At 38.8% G+C, this 12,777-nt stretch overlaps 1 protein-coding gene across 1 annotated transcript; it reads left to right on the top strand.

Moving 5' to 3' along the window:
- Window positions 1–5,873: 5,873 nt before the first annotated feature.
- On the top strand, window positions 5,874–11,357 carry LOC141775570 (uncharacterized). Its single transcript, XM_074649060.1, has 7 exons — window positions 5,874–5,946; window positions 7,020–7,116; window positions 7,205–7,306; window positions 7,935–9,434; window positions 9,535–9,677; window positions 9,859–9,968; window positions 10,499–11,357. Exons 2-7 carry the CDS (start codon window positions 7,041–7,043, stop codon window positions 10,632–10,634), a joined length of 2,067 nt encoding a protein of 688 aa, XP_074505161.1. The 5' UTR covers window positions 5,874–5,946; window positions 7,020–7,040; the 3' UTR covers window positions 10,635–11,357.
- Window positions 11,358–12,777: the final 1,420 nt, after the last annotated feature.

The following is a 12,777-nucleotide window of genomic DNA, read 5'->3' as shown; positions in this document are numbered from 1 at the left end:
AGGTTTAGGAAAAACCTCATGGTTGGGCTTAAAATAAGCACCTAAACTAAGTAAAATACATACGAAAATCAACGTAACACAACTACGGAAAGCACGTCACAAATGACGCAGACAACAAGATAGGCGTACTTATTGCACGCTAAATGCCTTGCGCATTATCGTGGCATTCATACGCGTTTTCGTGCGAATGGGCTGCCTTTTATTGCATTTTGTATTTTCTGTTTAGAAAACCATTTGCTTGCTTTTTACAGTATCTTTTTTTAAAGTATATGTGCTGCATTCTGGATATTAAACTGGTGTCTTCTAAACCCATATTTGTATCAATGAGATATAATAAAATCAATCATCACTATCGTAATCACAAATTAATATAGAGGCCTTTGATATGAATGGCATCTCTCTAGTACTCCCCCCCTCTCTCTCTCTCACCTCAGAGACATCTAATTGGCCGCGGTGTCAGGCTTGCTCGCCCTCCTCCATGACGCCTGCCTGGTGGGCATACATCAGCTCAGGATTAACGGCAGACGGAGGTCAGCACATAATCACCCCTGATGAATATGGAGGAGGGCCTTTGGGTTTATATGGGAGGACTGCCAAAAATGATAACGACCCCTCCTCCAGTGGCTCCTCGGGGACCCGTACACTCTCATCTCAAGGTTGTAACTAAAACAGTGGCAGTGCCTTTATGGGGAAGGGGGGCCATCGGAGCCATGAGCTCATGTGATACACACAAAAAAGCCTTAGGTATGTTCTGAAATGTGATCCGTGTAACGTCATCTGCAAGTCAAAGCTTTAACAATTTGTGATACAAGAAAGACTGTATGGTAAAGGATACATGAAATAGCATGAAACAATTCAAAATTCATTCATGCAACATTTAACTGCATTCAAATGTTGTTTTTTTCCGAGTTAAGCAAAGATCCAGACATTTGGCAGCAACAGAGAATTGTGCAGAGTTAAAATTGAATTTCTTTTCGACTGTTTTACCCCCCTTGGCCACAAGGAGCAGCATTGAGTCTATACGTATATTTGGACAAGTTGCACAAATTTATGCTTTATTGGAGGCGAGTAGCGGCATCATGGATGTATAAAGAGAACTTGATACAGCATTGGATGCGGGGCCCTGTTCAATGCTATGAATGTTGCTCAGTGGTGCATGAAGCAAAAAAAAGTTTGACTTCCGAGTATAAAATTACCGGCATTTTCTGGCGATCTTCCACATCCATTGGGCGCAGTAGCGTTTCCTTTAACTCCGCCTCCCAGCCCCTCGGTCCAGCCGCAGTCTGGGTCTCATTCACATGAACGGAGGAAGGGATATAACTCTGGATTCAGCTATTAGTGTGTTTTACAACTTTTAAGACATAATGATTTAAATAAGGGTTATTCAAGTGTTCAGTTGCCTCAACAAAAAAAATTCTGTGATTTACAGACATCTCTTTCCCATTGTAATTCTATGGGGAAAAGTCTTTTTGGGTCCAATGGTATCACGTGACAGACGCAGAAGTTGTAGTACCGCCGTTTGGCCACTACGACAATTTGCTTCAAACCCTGGCGCTCTTCCTGGGGTCTTGAGTGGTTAATTAATCCCATTTTCCAATTATTCCATCCTTATCAAAACACTATACAGCCGTCTTAAAAAGGCACAATTCACCACCTTCAGATAAAGCGCCACAAATATGTTAAAGTCATGAGAAATAGTCCACTGAAAATATCATCACCCACAGCCTGAAGGCTTTAACTGTGGCTCAGAAAAAGTTTGCTCCTTCTCAGAGGACAGCAGCTGTAGTTTGCTTGGCAGCTCCACTTGATGAAACGCTGAGGAAGATCTGGCTCTACTCCACCACCAGCAGCGTCTAGACTCTTGGGGATGCCACCTATCTCCTCTGTTCATGTGCCTACGCTTGTTGAAAAATGCATCACATCAATATGGGTCTAATCACCAAAGTCCTCTGTTGTTAACCTTAACAAACGTTGTTATACACTCTCCTTATGCTGCATTCACACTATAAGCAATATATCCTCATACAACAGTTCGTATGATATCTTACGAAAAGTTATTCCTAATTTTTTGTGCGTTTTCTACATCTACAAACCTCTGTCGTGCCAAACCAGAGCCCGGTCAAGGCCACAAGGATTGTTTGATATTTAAAACATGCATGTTCCTTTAATGATGACAATACTTGAAATTCTCATCAGAGGGAATGTGATCTTAGCTCTGATGAGCCAGTTTGTAGTCAGTTTGTTGAGCTGCAGACCACCACGGACTACTCCATGGATCCAGAAAGAGCAGCGGTTGCCGAGGTAACAACTAATTGGAACCCTAAATAAATCAATAAATCTCTACAATGAATACATGAATACGGTTACTAACAAGTAATCATGATGATGGAAATACGTGCGCCCTTGCATTTATTACTGTTTTGTTTTTGCATCAAGGCACACATTAGACACTGTAAATTCTTGTCGTGATTAATGAATAATCAATGTACAAATAAATGTTTTTTTTATTAATGAATTCATTCAGTTCATGTAAACTTATTTTGAAGTTCCCTATTAAAAGAATCCTTCACTAAAGTCATTCATTTCAAAAGACAAGAAAAAGTTACTCAGCTCAGTAAAGTCAAACTTGAAGGCAGTCACATCACAGACTACAATTACTGTTTTATAATTAAAGGACTCAATATCTCTCTTCATTTCATTATAATTTAGCAGTACGTTTTGCATTCATTCCAAAAAGTACTTGTTAGAGTAGGTGTTACCATTTTTTTTTTAAATGGTGCAAATATCATTATGATATTCTCATATGGGTTACTCATAAAAGACATTTGAAGAAAAATCTAAAATTATATTACCCATACAACGAAACTGCATCGTCGATTACATTTTGAAGGAAACTTTCTCCCACATTACGTTTGTGTTTCACTTATCAGAAATAGTTTTTTTAATCAAAGTCTGCAGAAGTTCGTGTAGGGAGGAAGTCAGATTGGATGGGTCAAACAAACTTTCACCCAGGAGAACGCTGTTAACATCCAGTGTGAAACCAGAAGTCAATGTTGACTTATTTTAATTAACGTCCGTAACTTAAAGGACCGATGTGTAACATTTAGGGGGATCTATTGGCAGAAATGGAATATAATATTAATAAGTATGTTTTCTTTAGTGTATAATCACCTTAAAATAAGAGTTTTCATTAGCTTAGAATGAGCCGTTTATATCTACATAGGGAGCGGGTCCTCTTCACGGAGCCGGCCGCCATGTTTCTACCCAGAACGGACGAACCAAACGGTGTTAACTTTTCCTGCTTGGGCTGGATTCGATAACGTTACTTATTGTTAACCCCGCCGTCACTCCACTTAGTCACATGAAAACAAGACACGGGAAACCTCTGTTGGTCTCGGGGAGCGGCAACAACTTCCACTGTACATTCACTTGACATTCTCACAGCTAAACCGCTCCACCACTTGTTCGCTCACACACATTCGCCGCCGCTCTCTCTCTCTTGCTTCACCACTCATTTCCACACACACTCTACACACTGACTCTTCTATTCTCCTAATGACATACGCTACTCTTACAATATCTGGCTCTAGTTAGGGCCATTCACGTTTTTTTGTTTGCCACATAGACCGTAGCCTATATAAGAAGTGGCTGTAGTCACCGTGACGTCACCCATTGGTTTGTGGACTACCGTTTTGAAGCCTTGAGATCGGCATTTTAGACCACTGGTCAGCCACCCTAGTTCTCCAACACGCTTCGCACACGGGAGAGCTTTCAATCTGCAAACTCACCACTAGATGTTGCTAGATCTTACACACTACCTTTAGATAATGTTAAAAAAGGGTAACTGTATGCCAATGTTTATCTCATTCTGTGTTCAGTGGCATAAGGGGGGGAGGGAGGTATGGCCGACACACCCATTTGAGATGGTTGTGTCTAGAAGGTAACCCGCAAATTGCAAAATCTGATCTGAGATCTGCAAAAACCTTCAAAATCTCTCACAAGACTCGCTGCCCGATGACCTATCCTAACCCTAACTAGTCAAGGTCAATGCCCAACCCTAACCCTCTTGTGAGAGATCTAGTGTGACATCTAGTGGTTCTGAATAGTAAAGAGGACCTTTAAGGATCAAATAAACAATGAAAAAGTAATTTCTTGTGCTTATTATGATAAATAAGCGTAAATATATTCTGTCCATATCAACATGCCTGTATCATATCAACACACATCACAGTGTTGTTGTTGTTGTTGTGAAGAGATAACAGAATCATGAGATGTCGATAAGTCCTCTCCTCTTTTTTGAAGTGGCTGTTTCAGATCAGCTCTGGAGTTTTTGAGGCTAATTAATATGGGCAGTGCAGGGTGTGACAGGCTGAAGGATGGCGTCTCTCAGCCACAGTCATTTCCCCTTATCTCCATCAGACACTCAGCACCTTCACCCTCCTCATTCACAGCCTCCCTTCAGCTTCAGATGGCAGACGGCTGCATGGTAATGGTCACTGGGGTCATAAACTGCTGCTTAAAAACCCCCCAATGATGACCTGATGCGGGGCTATTTTCCACCACCGACATGTTTTGGATGCTCGGCCTGGTTTCGGTTTTGTGATATTATATTACTGACAAGATACTATTCATTATTCATTCAGGAGTCCTGGAGGTGATTAGGAAATTCAGTCCAGCCACTAAAAATAGACTAGTGTTTTCTGTCAGCTGAATTTTTATCTGCTTTAACTGGCTGAGCTCAGTTACAGCCAAAGCTTCTTCACACTGTCAAGAGAAATATAGCTTTATAGATCAAGAGAGTCAGGTGACTGATATACAAAAATAAACGTACAATACGTAACTAATATTCATATATGATTATGAGTCTATAATCAGTCATGAAGTCGAACTTTGTGCTCAATTCAATGATTTCTTTCATCTGTGTCATGATACCATTTTTCCACTTATGTGTTAGAAATGTTAAATGGGGGCGTTAAAATGAAGTGTCACCAAGTCAGTGACTCTTTATCCTCAACAAAACTGCATATTGCATTGATATTGATCTTATTTCATCAGAAGTTGGATATAAACAATCAACCTAAGCCTGTGTCTTCAGTCCAACAGATGAATGGGAGTTGACCTGTATAAACAGACTGCTGGGAACGCCCATAACCTCCAATCTGGCACAGCTCTAAATCTTGTACCACTGCCAGGCTAAATCATTTGTCTGCAAGGGTAGATCAACTATAATCCATTTCACACCATTCAACAGTAACAGGGCATGTGAATGGCATCAGTAACAGATAACGCTCTTACAAACAAAGCCCCTGTTTAGAATTCATCTTTATACAATCAGGCGGAGCATAAATTAGTCTTAAATTTCATTATTGAGACAACTGATTTGGAAATTTCCACGTGCATGTAATTCTGTAGACTTTATTGTATGATGGGTGTCACATGTGCCTCTAAAATTCTTCAATTTCCCAGACAACCAGGCACTGAGATACTTTCATGTAGCTACAGACCTGAACTCAAGTACAACAAAGCTGAGTTTGCATTTTTTTAATTTTCAATATGACCTACCTTGTATCTCAGTCATCACTCATTTGACCTCAGTGGGAAGTTAATCTGTGGGAAAAGGGAACAGAAACCACAGGAGATGAAAGTCTGGAGCCTGAGAGATAACCACTGAACTCGGTTGGTCAGTTTCAGTTTGTTCGTTTGAATAATTTTGTCCGAATATTACCTGGAATCTAAACTGAGAATGTGGGCAATACAGGTCAATATTTGTGCAGACCAATCAGAGTTAAGATAAAGTCAAACATTTGATGACATGGGAAAAAGGAGCATCCTGTTTTCTACACAATAAATATCACTGCATATTAGTTTCTGATGTGTTTGTTGTAAATCAGCAGCATCTTCATGTGAATGCCGTCATACTGGTACTGACTTCTTCTCTGATCCAAGGTAAGTGCATATAACTCTAATTCACTTTCACTCCAGTTTCATTTAAAGTGCATGTGCAGATTATTATTCCTGTAAAATTAAATGATCCCATTCAAATTTAAATATTTGGATTACTTCAAGCAGGCTTAATTTTGTGCACGCTCCAAAACAAACCACAAATGAGATTATAGATTTTGGCAAAATCGATCCTTGCAAATAATTTAAAGGCTTCTTCTTGTTACCAGCAATGTTTGTACTAATTAAGCAGGATTTTAATGCAAATGTCACATCTGACTAGACTTATAAATACTTATTAAATAAAACTCGGTCAATCACAAGTAAGCACAAATAATTGATCGGAGCGTACTTATCAATACAAATTTACAAAGAACGTAAAAAAGTTCAGCCCAGTCACACAGCAGTTTGTAAAATAGTCATGAAATTGAATGTATTGATTCGTGTACACAAATGTCAAATTTTTTTGCATGACTGTCAGCACAAAATCAAATCGTATGTAATCAACGTAATTGTGAACCGGGAAGTACAGAGAGCGGTGAATGCCACGTAGGGAGGAGGGCGGGAGAGATGGCTGGTTCAAAGAACACTGGCCTTTCGCACAGGAGACCGGTCTTTGTGTCCCGTGTGAAACCAGAAGTCAAAGTTGATTTATTTGCGATGTTACTTCTGTACTTCAGTCCAAATCGCGATCTTTTCCTAAAGCTAACTATGAAGTTTTCTTGCCTAAGTCTAACTAAGTCAATCTTTTCCTAAGCCTAACTAAGTAGTTTGTTGCCTAAGCCTAACCAACTTGATCTTTTCCTAAACCTAACTAAGTAGTTTTATTTTGAAAAGACTGGAGCGGAAATTGGCACGTGTGTCACATGTTGCAGGACATTTGTAGGAAAACTTGTGAAACATACGTTGTTTCACAAAACAAAAGGTCTATTTACACAAATCAATAAAATTGAATTTCATGACTATTTCACGAACTGCTGTGAGACTGTGTTGAAAAGTCTTAAGGACTAACTTTGTATGTCTATATAATAGTGTATTTGTGGTTTTGCTAACATCTATAAATGTCTCCTCCTCAACAGGGAAAACAGACCTTTATCAGAATGGAGTTAATGGAAGTTGATGACGATGAGCTACATATGAATAAGAACCTCACAATGGGAGGCCTCGTTACCTCAGGTATGAGGGTGCTTCTGTTTTACAGGGAGAATCAGTAAAGAGGCAACCCTTGAAATTATGTTTAACTGTTTTCTAACTTTTGATTTAGTTGATTTTCAGAGGAAGAAGAAGCCCTCTAGATGTGCGTCCGTGTGTCTTGGATTACTGTGTGCTGTGCTGTTGGCTGGTAACATAGGACAGTTTGTCTACTGTAAGTGATTTGTTTGTTATCACTGGACATATGAATAATGGATTTACTAACTGTGGTTCGTATAATATCTTACAAAAATTTTTATTCCTCCTCTTTTGTTTGTTTTCCTGTGAATATCCAGCAACACCTCAATTCAATTTATGCATTTTGCATTCATACAGTCTTTTCAAAATAAACTTCCCTCTTCACAGGAAACAACTTCCTTAGGTTTAGATTATAAAACTACTTAGTTAGGTTTAGGAAAAGATCAACTTGGTTAGGATAGACAAGAAATCTACTTAGTTAGGATTAAGCAACAAAACTACTTGGTTAGGTTTAGGAATAGATCAACTTGGTTAGGTTTAGGCAACAAAACTACTTAGTTAGGTTTAGGAAAAGATCATGGTTTGGCTTAAATAACTCCACCCACCCATCCACCCCAACCTCCTCCCTACGCAGTGTTTTCTGCTTTTAATATTTCCTGATTCGCGATTACGTGGATTACACACAAATTGATTTCATGGGATATACACGAATTACAGTGTATTACTTTTCGTATAGCTAATGTTGTAGACTATCATACAAAATCAAAAGAAGAGAATTTTTTTCAAAATCCAATAATATTTTGAATTTCTTTTGCATTTCACAGATGAGATAATCAGCCGCTTCTCGTCAGCAGACCCAACACAGGCCAGCTACATTCAAGGAGGTCAACTGCAGAGCAGCTATGATGCTTTAACAGCAGAGAGAAAACAATTGGATGCCAGACTGACTAACCTGACTAAAGAAAAAGACCTGTGGCAGCAAAGCTACAGCTCTTTGACTACTGAAAGAGATGAGTTTAAGGCCAGTTTCAACAATCTGAAAAATGAGAGTGACCAGTTACAAGTAAGTTACAACACTTTAAAACTAGAGAGCGATCAGTTACAGACTTATCACACTAATCTGACAGCAAGTAAAGACCAGCTACAGACCAAGCACAGTAGCCTTCAAAGAGAAAAAGATGAGTTACAGACTAATAAAGACCAGCTACAGACTAGTTACAGTAGCCTGCAAAGAGAAAAAGAAGAGTTACAGACTTTGTCTGTTACGCTGAGAGCAAACAGAGATCAGTTGCAGAGCAATTACTCTTCACTGAAGACGAACAAGGACCAGTTGCAAAGAAGCTATGACACACTGAGTATAAGTAGGAATCACATTCAGACTAGCTACAATTCATTGCAGAAAGACAAAGAACGATTGCAGTCCAGCTATAATACAATGCAGAAGGAGAAAGAGCAGTTACAGAAAAGTTACAGTTCTTTGACTACTGAAAGAGATGACTTCAAGGCCAGTTCCAACAATCTGAAAAACGAGAGGGACCAGTTACAAGCACGTTACAACACCTTAAAACAAGAGAGCGATCAGTTAGAGACTAATAAAGACCAGGTACAGACCAAGTACAGTAGCCTTCAAAGAGAAAAAGATGAATTACAGAATTTGTCTGTTACGCTGAGAGCAAACAGAGATCAGTTGCAGAGCAATTACTCCTCACTGAAGATGAACAAGGACCAGTTGCAAAGAAGCTATGACACACTGAGTATGAGTAGGAATCTCATTCAGACCAGCTACAATTCATTGCAGAAAGACAAAGAACGATTGCAGTCCAGTTATAATTCTCTGCAGAAGGAAAAAGAGCAGTTACAGAAAAGTTACAGTTCTTTGACTACTGAAAGAGATGACTTCAAGACCAGTTCCAACAATCTAAAAAACGAGAGGAACCAGTTACAAGCACGTTACAACACCTTAAAACAAGAGAGCGATCAGTTACAGACTAATAAAGACCAGGTACAGACCAGGTACAGTAGCCTGCAAAGACAAAAAGATTTGTTACAGACTTTGTCTGTTACGCTGAAAGCAAACAGAGATCAGTTGCAGAGCAATTACTCTTCACTGAAGACGAACAAGGACCAGTTGCAAAGAAGCTATGACACACTGAGTATAAGTAGGAATCACATTCAGACCAGCTACAATTCATTGCAGAAAGACAAAGAACGATTGCAGTCGAGTTACAATACTCTGCAGAAGGAAAAAGGGCAGTTACAGACCAAATACACCAGTTTGGCTGCAGCTAGAGATCAGCTACAGAAGAAGATCGACAAAGTGAGAGGTGAGATGTTTGTCGTAAAGCTTTATTATTGTTCAGTTATAGTGTGTTATTTTTAGCCTTTTTGTGATATTTTGTCCCTGTCCATGTTTTTAATTTTCAGCCAAACCCTGTCTGAAAGGCTGGAGTAAGTTCGACATCAGCTGTTACTTTGTTTCAAATTTGGAGAAAAACTGGACGCAAAGCCGACAATACTGCATCGCAAAGGGAGCAGATCTAGTGGTCATAGACAGCAGGGATGAACAGGTGAGAAAGAAAGCAAGAAAGAATAAACTGGAAGAGATCACAAACATGTTGTCTTGGAGAATGAATGGAGCAGAGGAAGCTTATAGCAGCATGTTGAAAAGCAGAAGCAAAAATGGTGTGTGATCTCTCTGTGTTACATATTTATGTTTTAATCATTCCTGTCTTCTCCATGTGCTAACAGACATTTGTCAATGGGTTACTGGATCAAGGCCAAAATGCCTGGACTGGTATGACTGACAGTATTATAGAGGGAAGATGGATGTGGGTGGACGGGACTCCAGTCACAACTACGTAAGTTTTAACTGTATGAACTAAAATATGATGATATTAGACACGTTCCTTTACTGTATTAAGTCTGCAGCTTTATAATACCATTTCTTTCAACACATTCTCACTCCCAACTTGTCAAATACTGCCACTTGGTCAGTGCCCTTTGGCATCAAAGACCGATGTGCAGGGTACCCCTCTTGCATTACTTTTGGACAGACCAGGGAGTGTCAATATACGCTTGCTACACCAGTTTCCTGTTAAAAGTCTTGGGTTTGTTTGACAAGAAAATGTGGAGGAAGGCTTTGAATATATTTTGCCACAAAGTAAATGCCACACTGAATCAGGAGGTGATGTGCTTTCAAACTGTGACCTTACACACTGTACATACTCTACATACCACTTCTATACAAATAAGACTTAAATCAACAGAAAATTTGGGTTAAAATCCTTTTAATCACAGTTTGGGTCAGAAACAAAAGGTGTGAGCAGTTGAGAAACAAAAACCGGCTGATGTAAAAAAGCATTTCTGTCTCCGTTATGTTGTTCATCAGGTACTGGGGGGAGAACCAGCCCAACAGCTACGATGGGAACCAGGACTGTGGAGAAACTGTGCAAAAGTCATTGGGAGTTGGAGAATGGAATGATGACGGCTGTTTTGGTGATCAGAACTTTATCTGTGAGGGATAATATCACAATGATTTACACAGTTAATGATGGTGTGTTGGACTGCAGTTCTAATGTACATCATAACTAATTGATTCTATGTATTAATCCGCAGCTGAAAATAGTCCCCAACAAATACAGTGTTTACTCCAGTTTGCTAAAAATCTATAATGCCCCGCTGTTTTAGGAAATTACTGAGCCTTTTTTGAAAATTATGGTATATATTTATGGCTGTTTTTAAAGATTTTCATCTTCAGTGGGAACTCCATGGACTTTCAGAAAGTGCTGAGAGATGGACGAACACATTGGTTTTGTTCTTTTCATGGGATTTGTAGACAATAACAAAAATATATGATAATCTCATCTTTATTCTTTGAAACTGTTAAAGGCTGTTTTCAATTAATCTGGCTGATTAGACCTCTTCTGGTATAGACTAATGAGTCACATCTTCCTGATTCTCCTGTTAGCTTTGTTGAACCTGTTAAGGCGGGATAAATTACACCTTTATCATTCTTATTGGTCGATGAAGATTTTTGACTTAATAAATCCCCATCAAAGCTCCGGCCCACCTTCAACCTGAGCAGAGGTCTAATCAGACATAATAACTGAAATTACCTGTGTGGGTGTTCAGAGGCTTTAAAGGTCGGTTCACCCAAATTACAATCAAACATATTTCTCATATTTCCACACCTCTAGTGGACATGTAAGATATCTATCTCTGAGATTTCTGCCTCCAGACAGCCAAGCTTTAATGATTTTAGACGAGTACACTTTGATGCATAACATTGTTAACATTTTCATAAATGTACTATTTAGCTGATGATTTGTGTTTGATGTAATGGAATATGAATTTCTTGGTTGTACAAAAACAGGTTTTACTGTGTGTTACCATGTGCTCATATGAGTGTGCTACATCAGATTCAGCAAACACTCCTAACTTCAGATAACTGTGTAAATGCGTAAACATGATGAATGCCACCTGTGTGTAAATAAGCGCTCGTTCATGAGAATTGTAAATTAACATAATTAACACACCAATGATACCAAGTATGAATCTGTTTGTACGAGTGGTTCTTGAGGCCAATTGTCTAGTAGCTACTCTACTATGATATTCTGTGGCCTTTGGCATAGCTTTTGAAATGTGTGCAAATTGCCATCTGTTTGATTAATGAAATTGTATGAAAATTAATGTATAACACAAATAATGTATGTTACAAAGCACATGCATACAACATTTGCATATGGTTTTAATAATTTACTGTATCACTCTGTAATGATTAAAAAATACTGGCACAAATTATTTTCCATCTCTGTATTTTCAAAAAAAATTCACTGTTTGTGTTTGATGTAATTAGCTGGCATAGTCAAATGAATTATTGAGGGGACTCAACTTTCTACAGTAAATTCAATCACAAGAACTAAAGAAAGATTATGACACGTACTAAAAATGTCTTTATTTTTTGCATTCATTGAAATGGATTCCACCAGCCCCTGGGACTAGAAAGAACTTGAACTTTATAAAAATAAATCCAATCATACTGACGGCATTCATACAGTATATCTGGAGTAGCAGTAGAAGTTAAAGCTAAAACTGCATATTGCATTGATATTGATCTTATTTCATCAGAAGTTGGATATAAACAATCAACCTAAGCCTGTGTCTTCAGTCCAACAGATGAATGTGAGTTGACCCGTATAAACAGACTGCTGGGAACGCCCATAACCTCCAATCTGGCACAGCTCTAAATCTTGTACCACTGCCAGGCTAAATCATTTGTCTGCAAGGGTAGATCAACTATAATCCATTTCACACCATTCAACAGTAACAGGGCATGTGAATGGCATCAGTAACAGATAACACTCTTACAAACAAATCCCCTGTTTAGAATTAATCTTTACACAATCAGGCGGAGCATAAATTAGTCTTAAATTTCATTATTGAGACAACTGATTTGGAAATGTCCACGTGCATGTAATTCTGTAGACTTCATTGTATGATGGGTGTAACATGTGCCTCTATCGTTCTTCAATTTCCCAGACAACCAGGCACCGAGATACTTTCATGTAGCTACAGACCTGAACTCAAGTACAACAAAGCTGAGTTTGCAATTTTTAAAATTTTCAATATGACCTACCTTGTATCTCAGTCATCACTCATTTGACCTCA

Source organism: Sebastes fasciatus, chromosome 10, assembly GCF_043250625.1.
Source record: "Sebastes fasciatus isolate fSebFas1 chromosome 10, fSebFas1.pri, whole genome shotgun sequence".
Classification (NCBI taxonomy): domain Eukaryota; kingdom Metazoa; phylum Chordata; class Actinopteri; order Perciformes; family Sebastidae; genus Sebastes; species Sebastes fasciatus.
This window is presented reverse-complemented; position numbering and strand designations above follow the sequence as displayed.

Excerpts from the sequence above, each read along its gene's own strand:
- LOC141775570 (XM_074649060.1), top strand. The coding sequence starts at position 7,041 with ATGGAGTTAATGGAAGTTGATGACGATGAGCTACATATGAATAAGAAC. Across the intron at positions 7,117-7,204 it reads GGGAGGCCTCGTTACCTCAG|TTGATTTTCAGAGGAAGAAG; the intron begins GTATGAGGGTGC and ends CTTTTGATTTAG. Across the intron at positions 9,435-9,534 it reads GAAGATCGACAAAGTGAGAG|CCAAACCCTGTCTGAAAGGC; the intron begins GTGAGATGTTTG and ends TTTAATTTTCAG.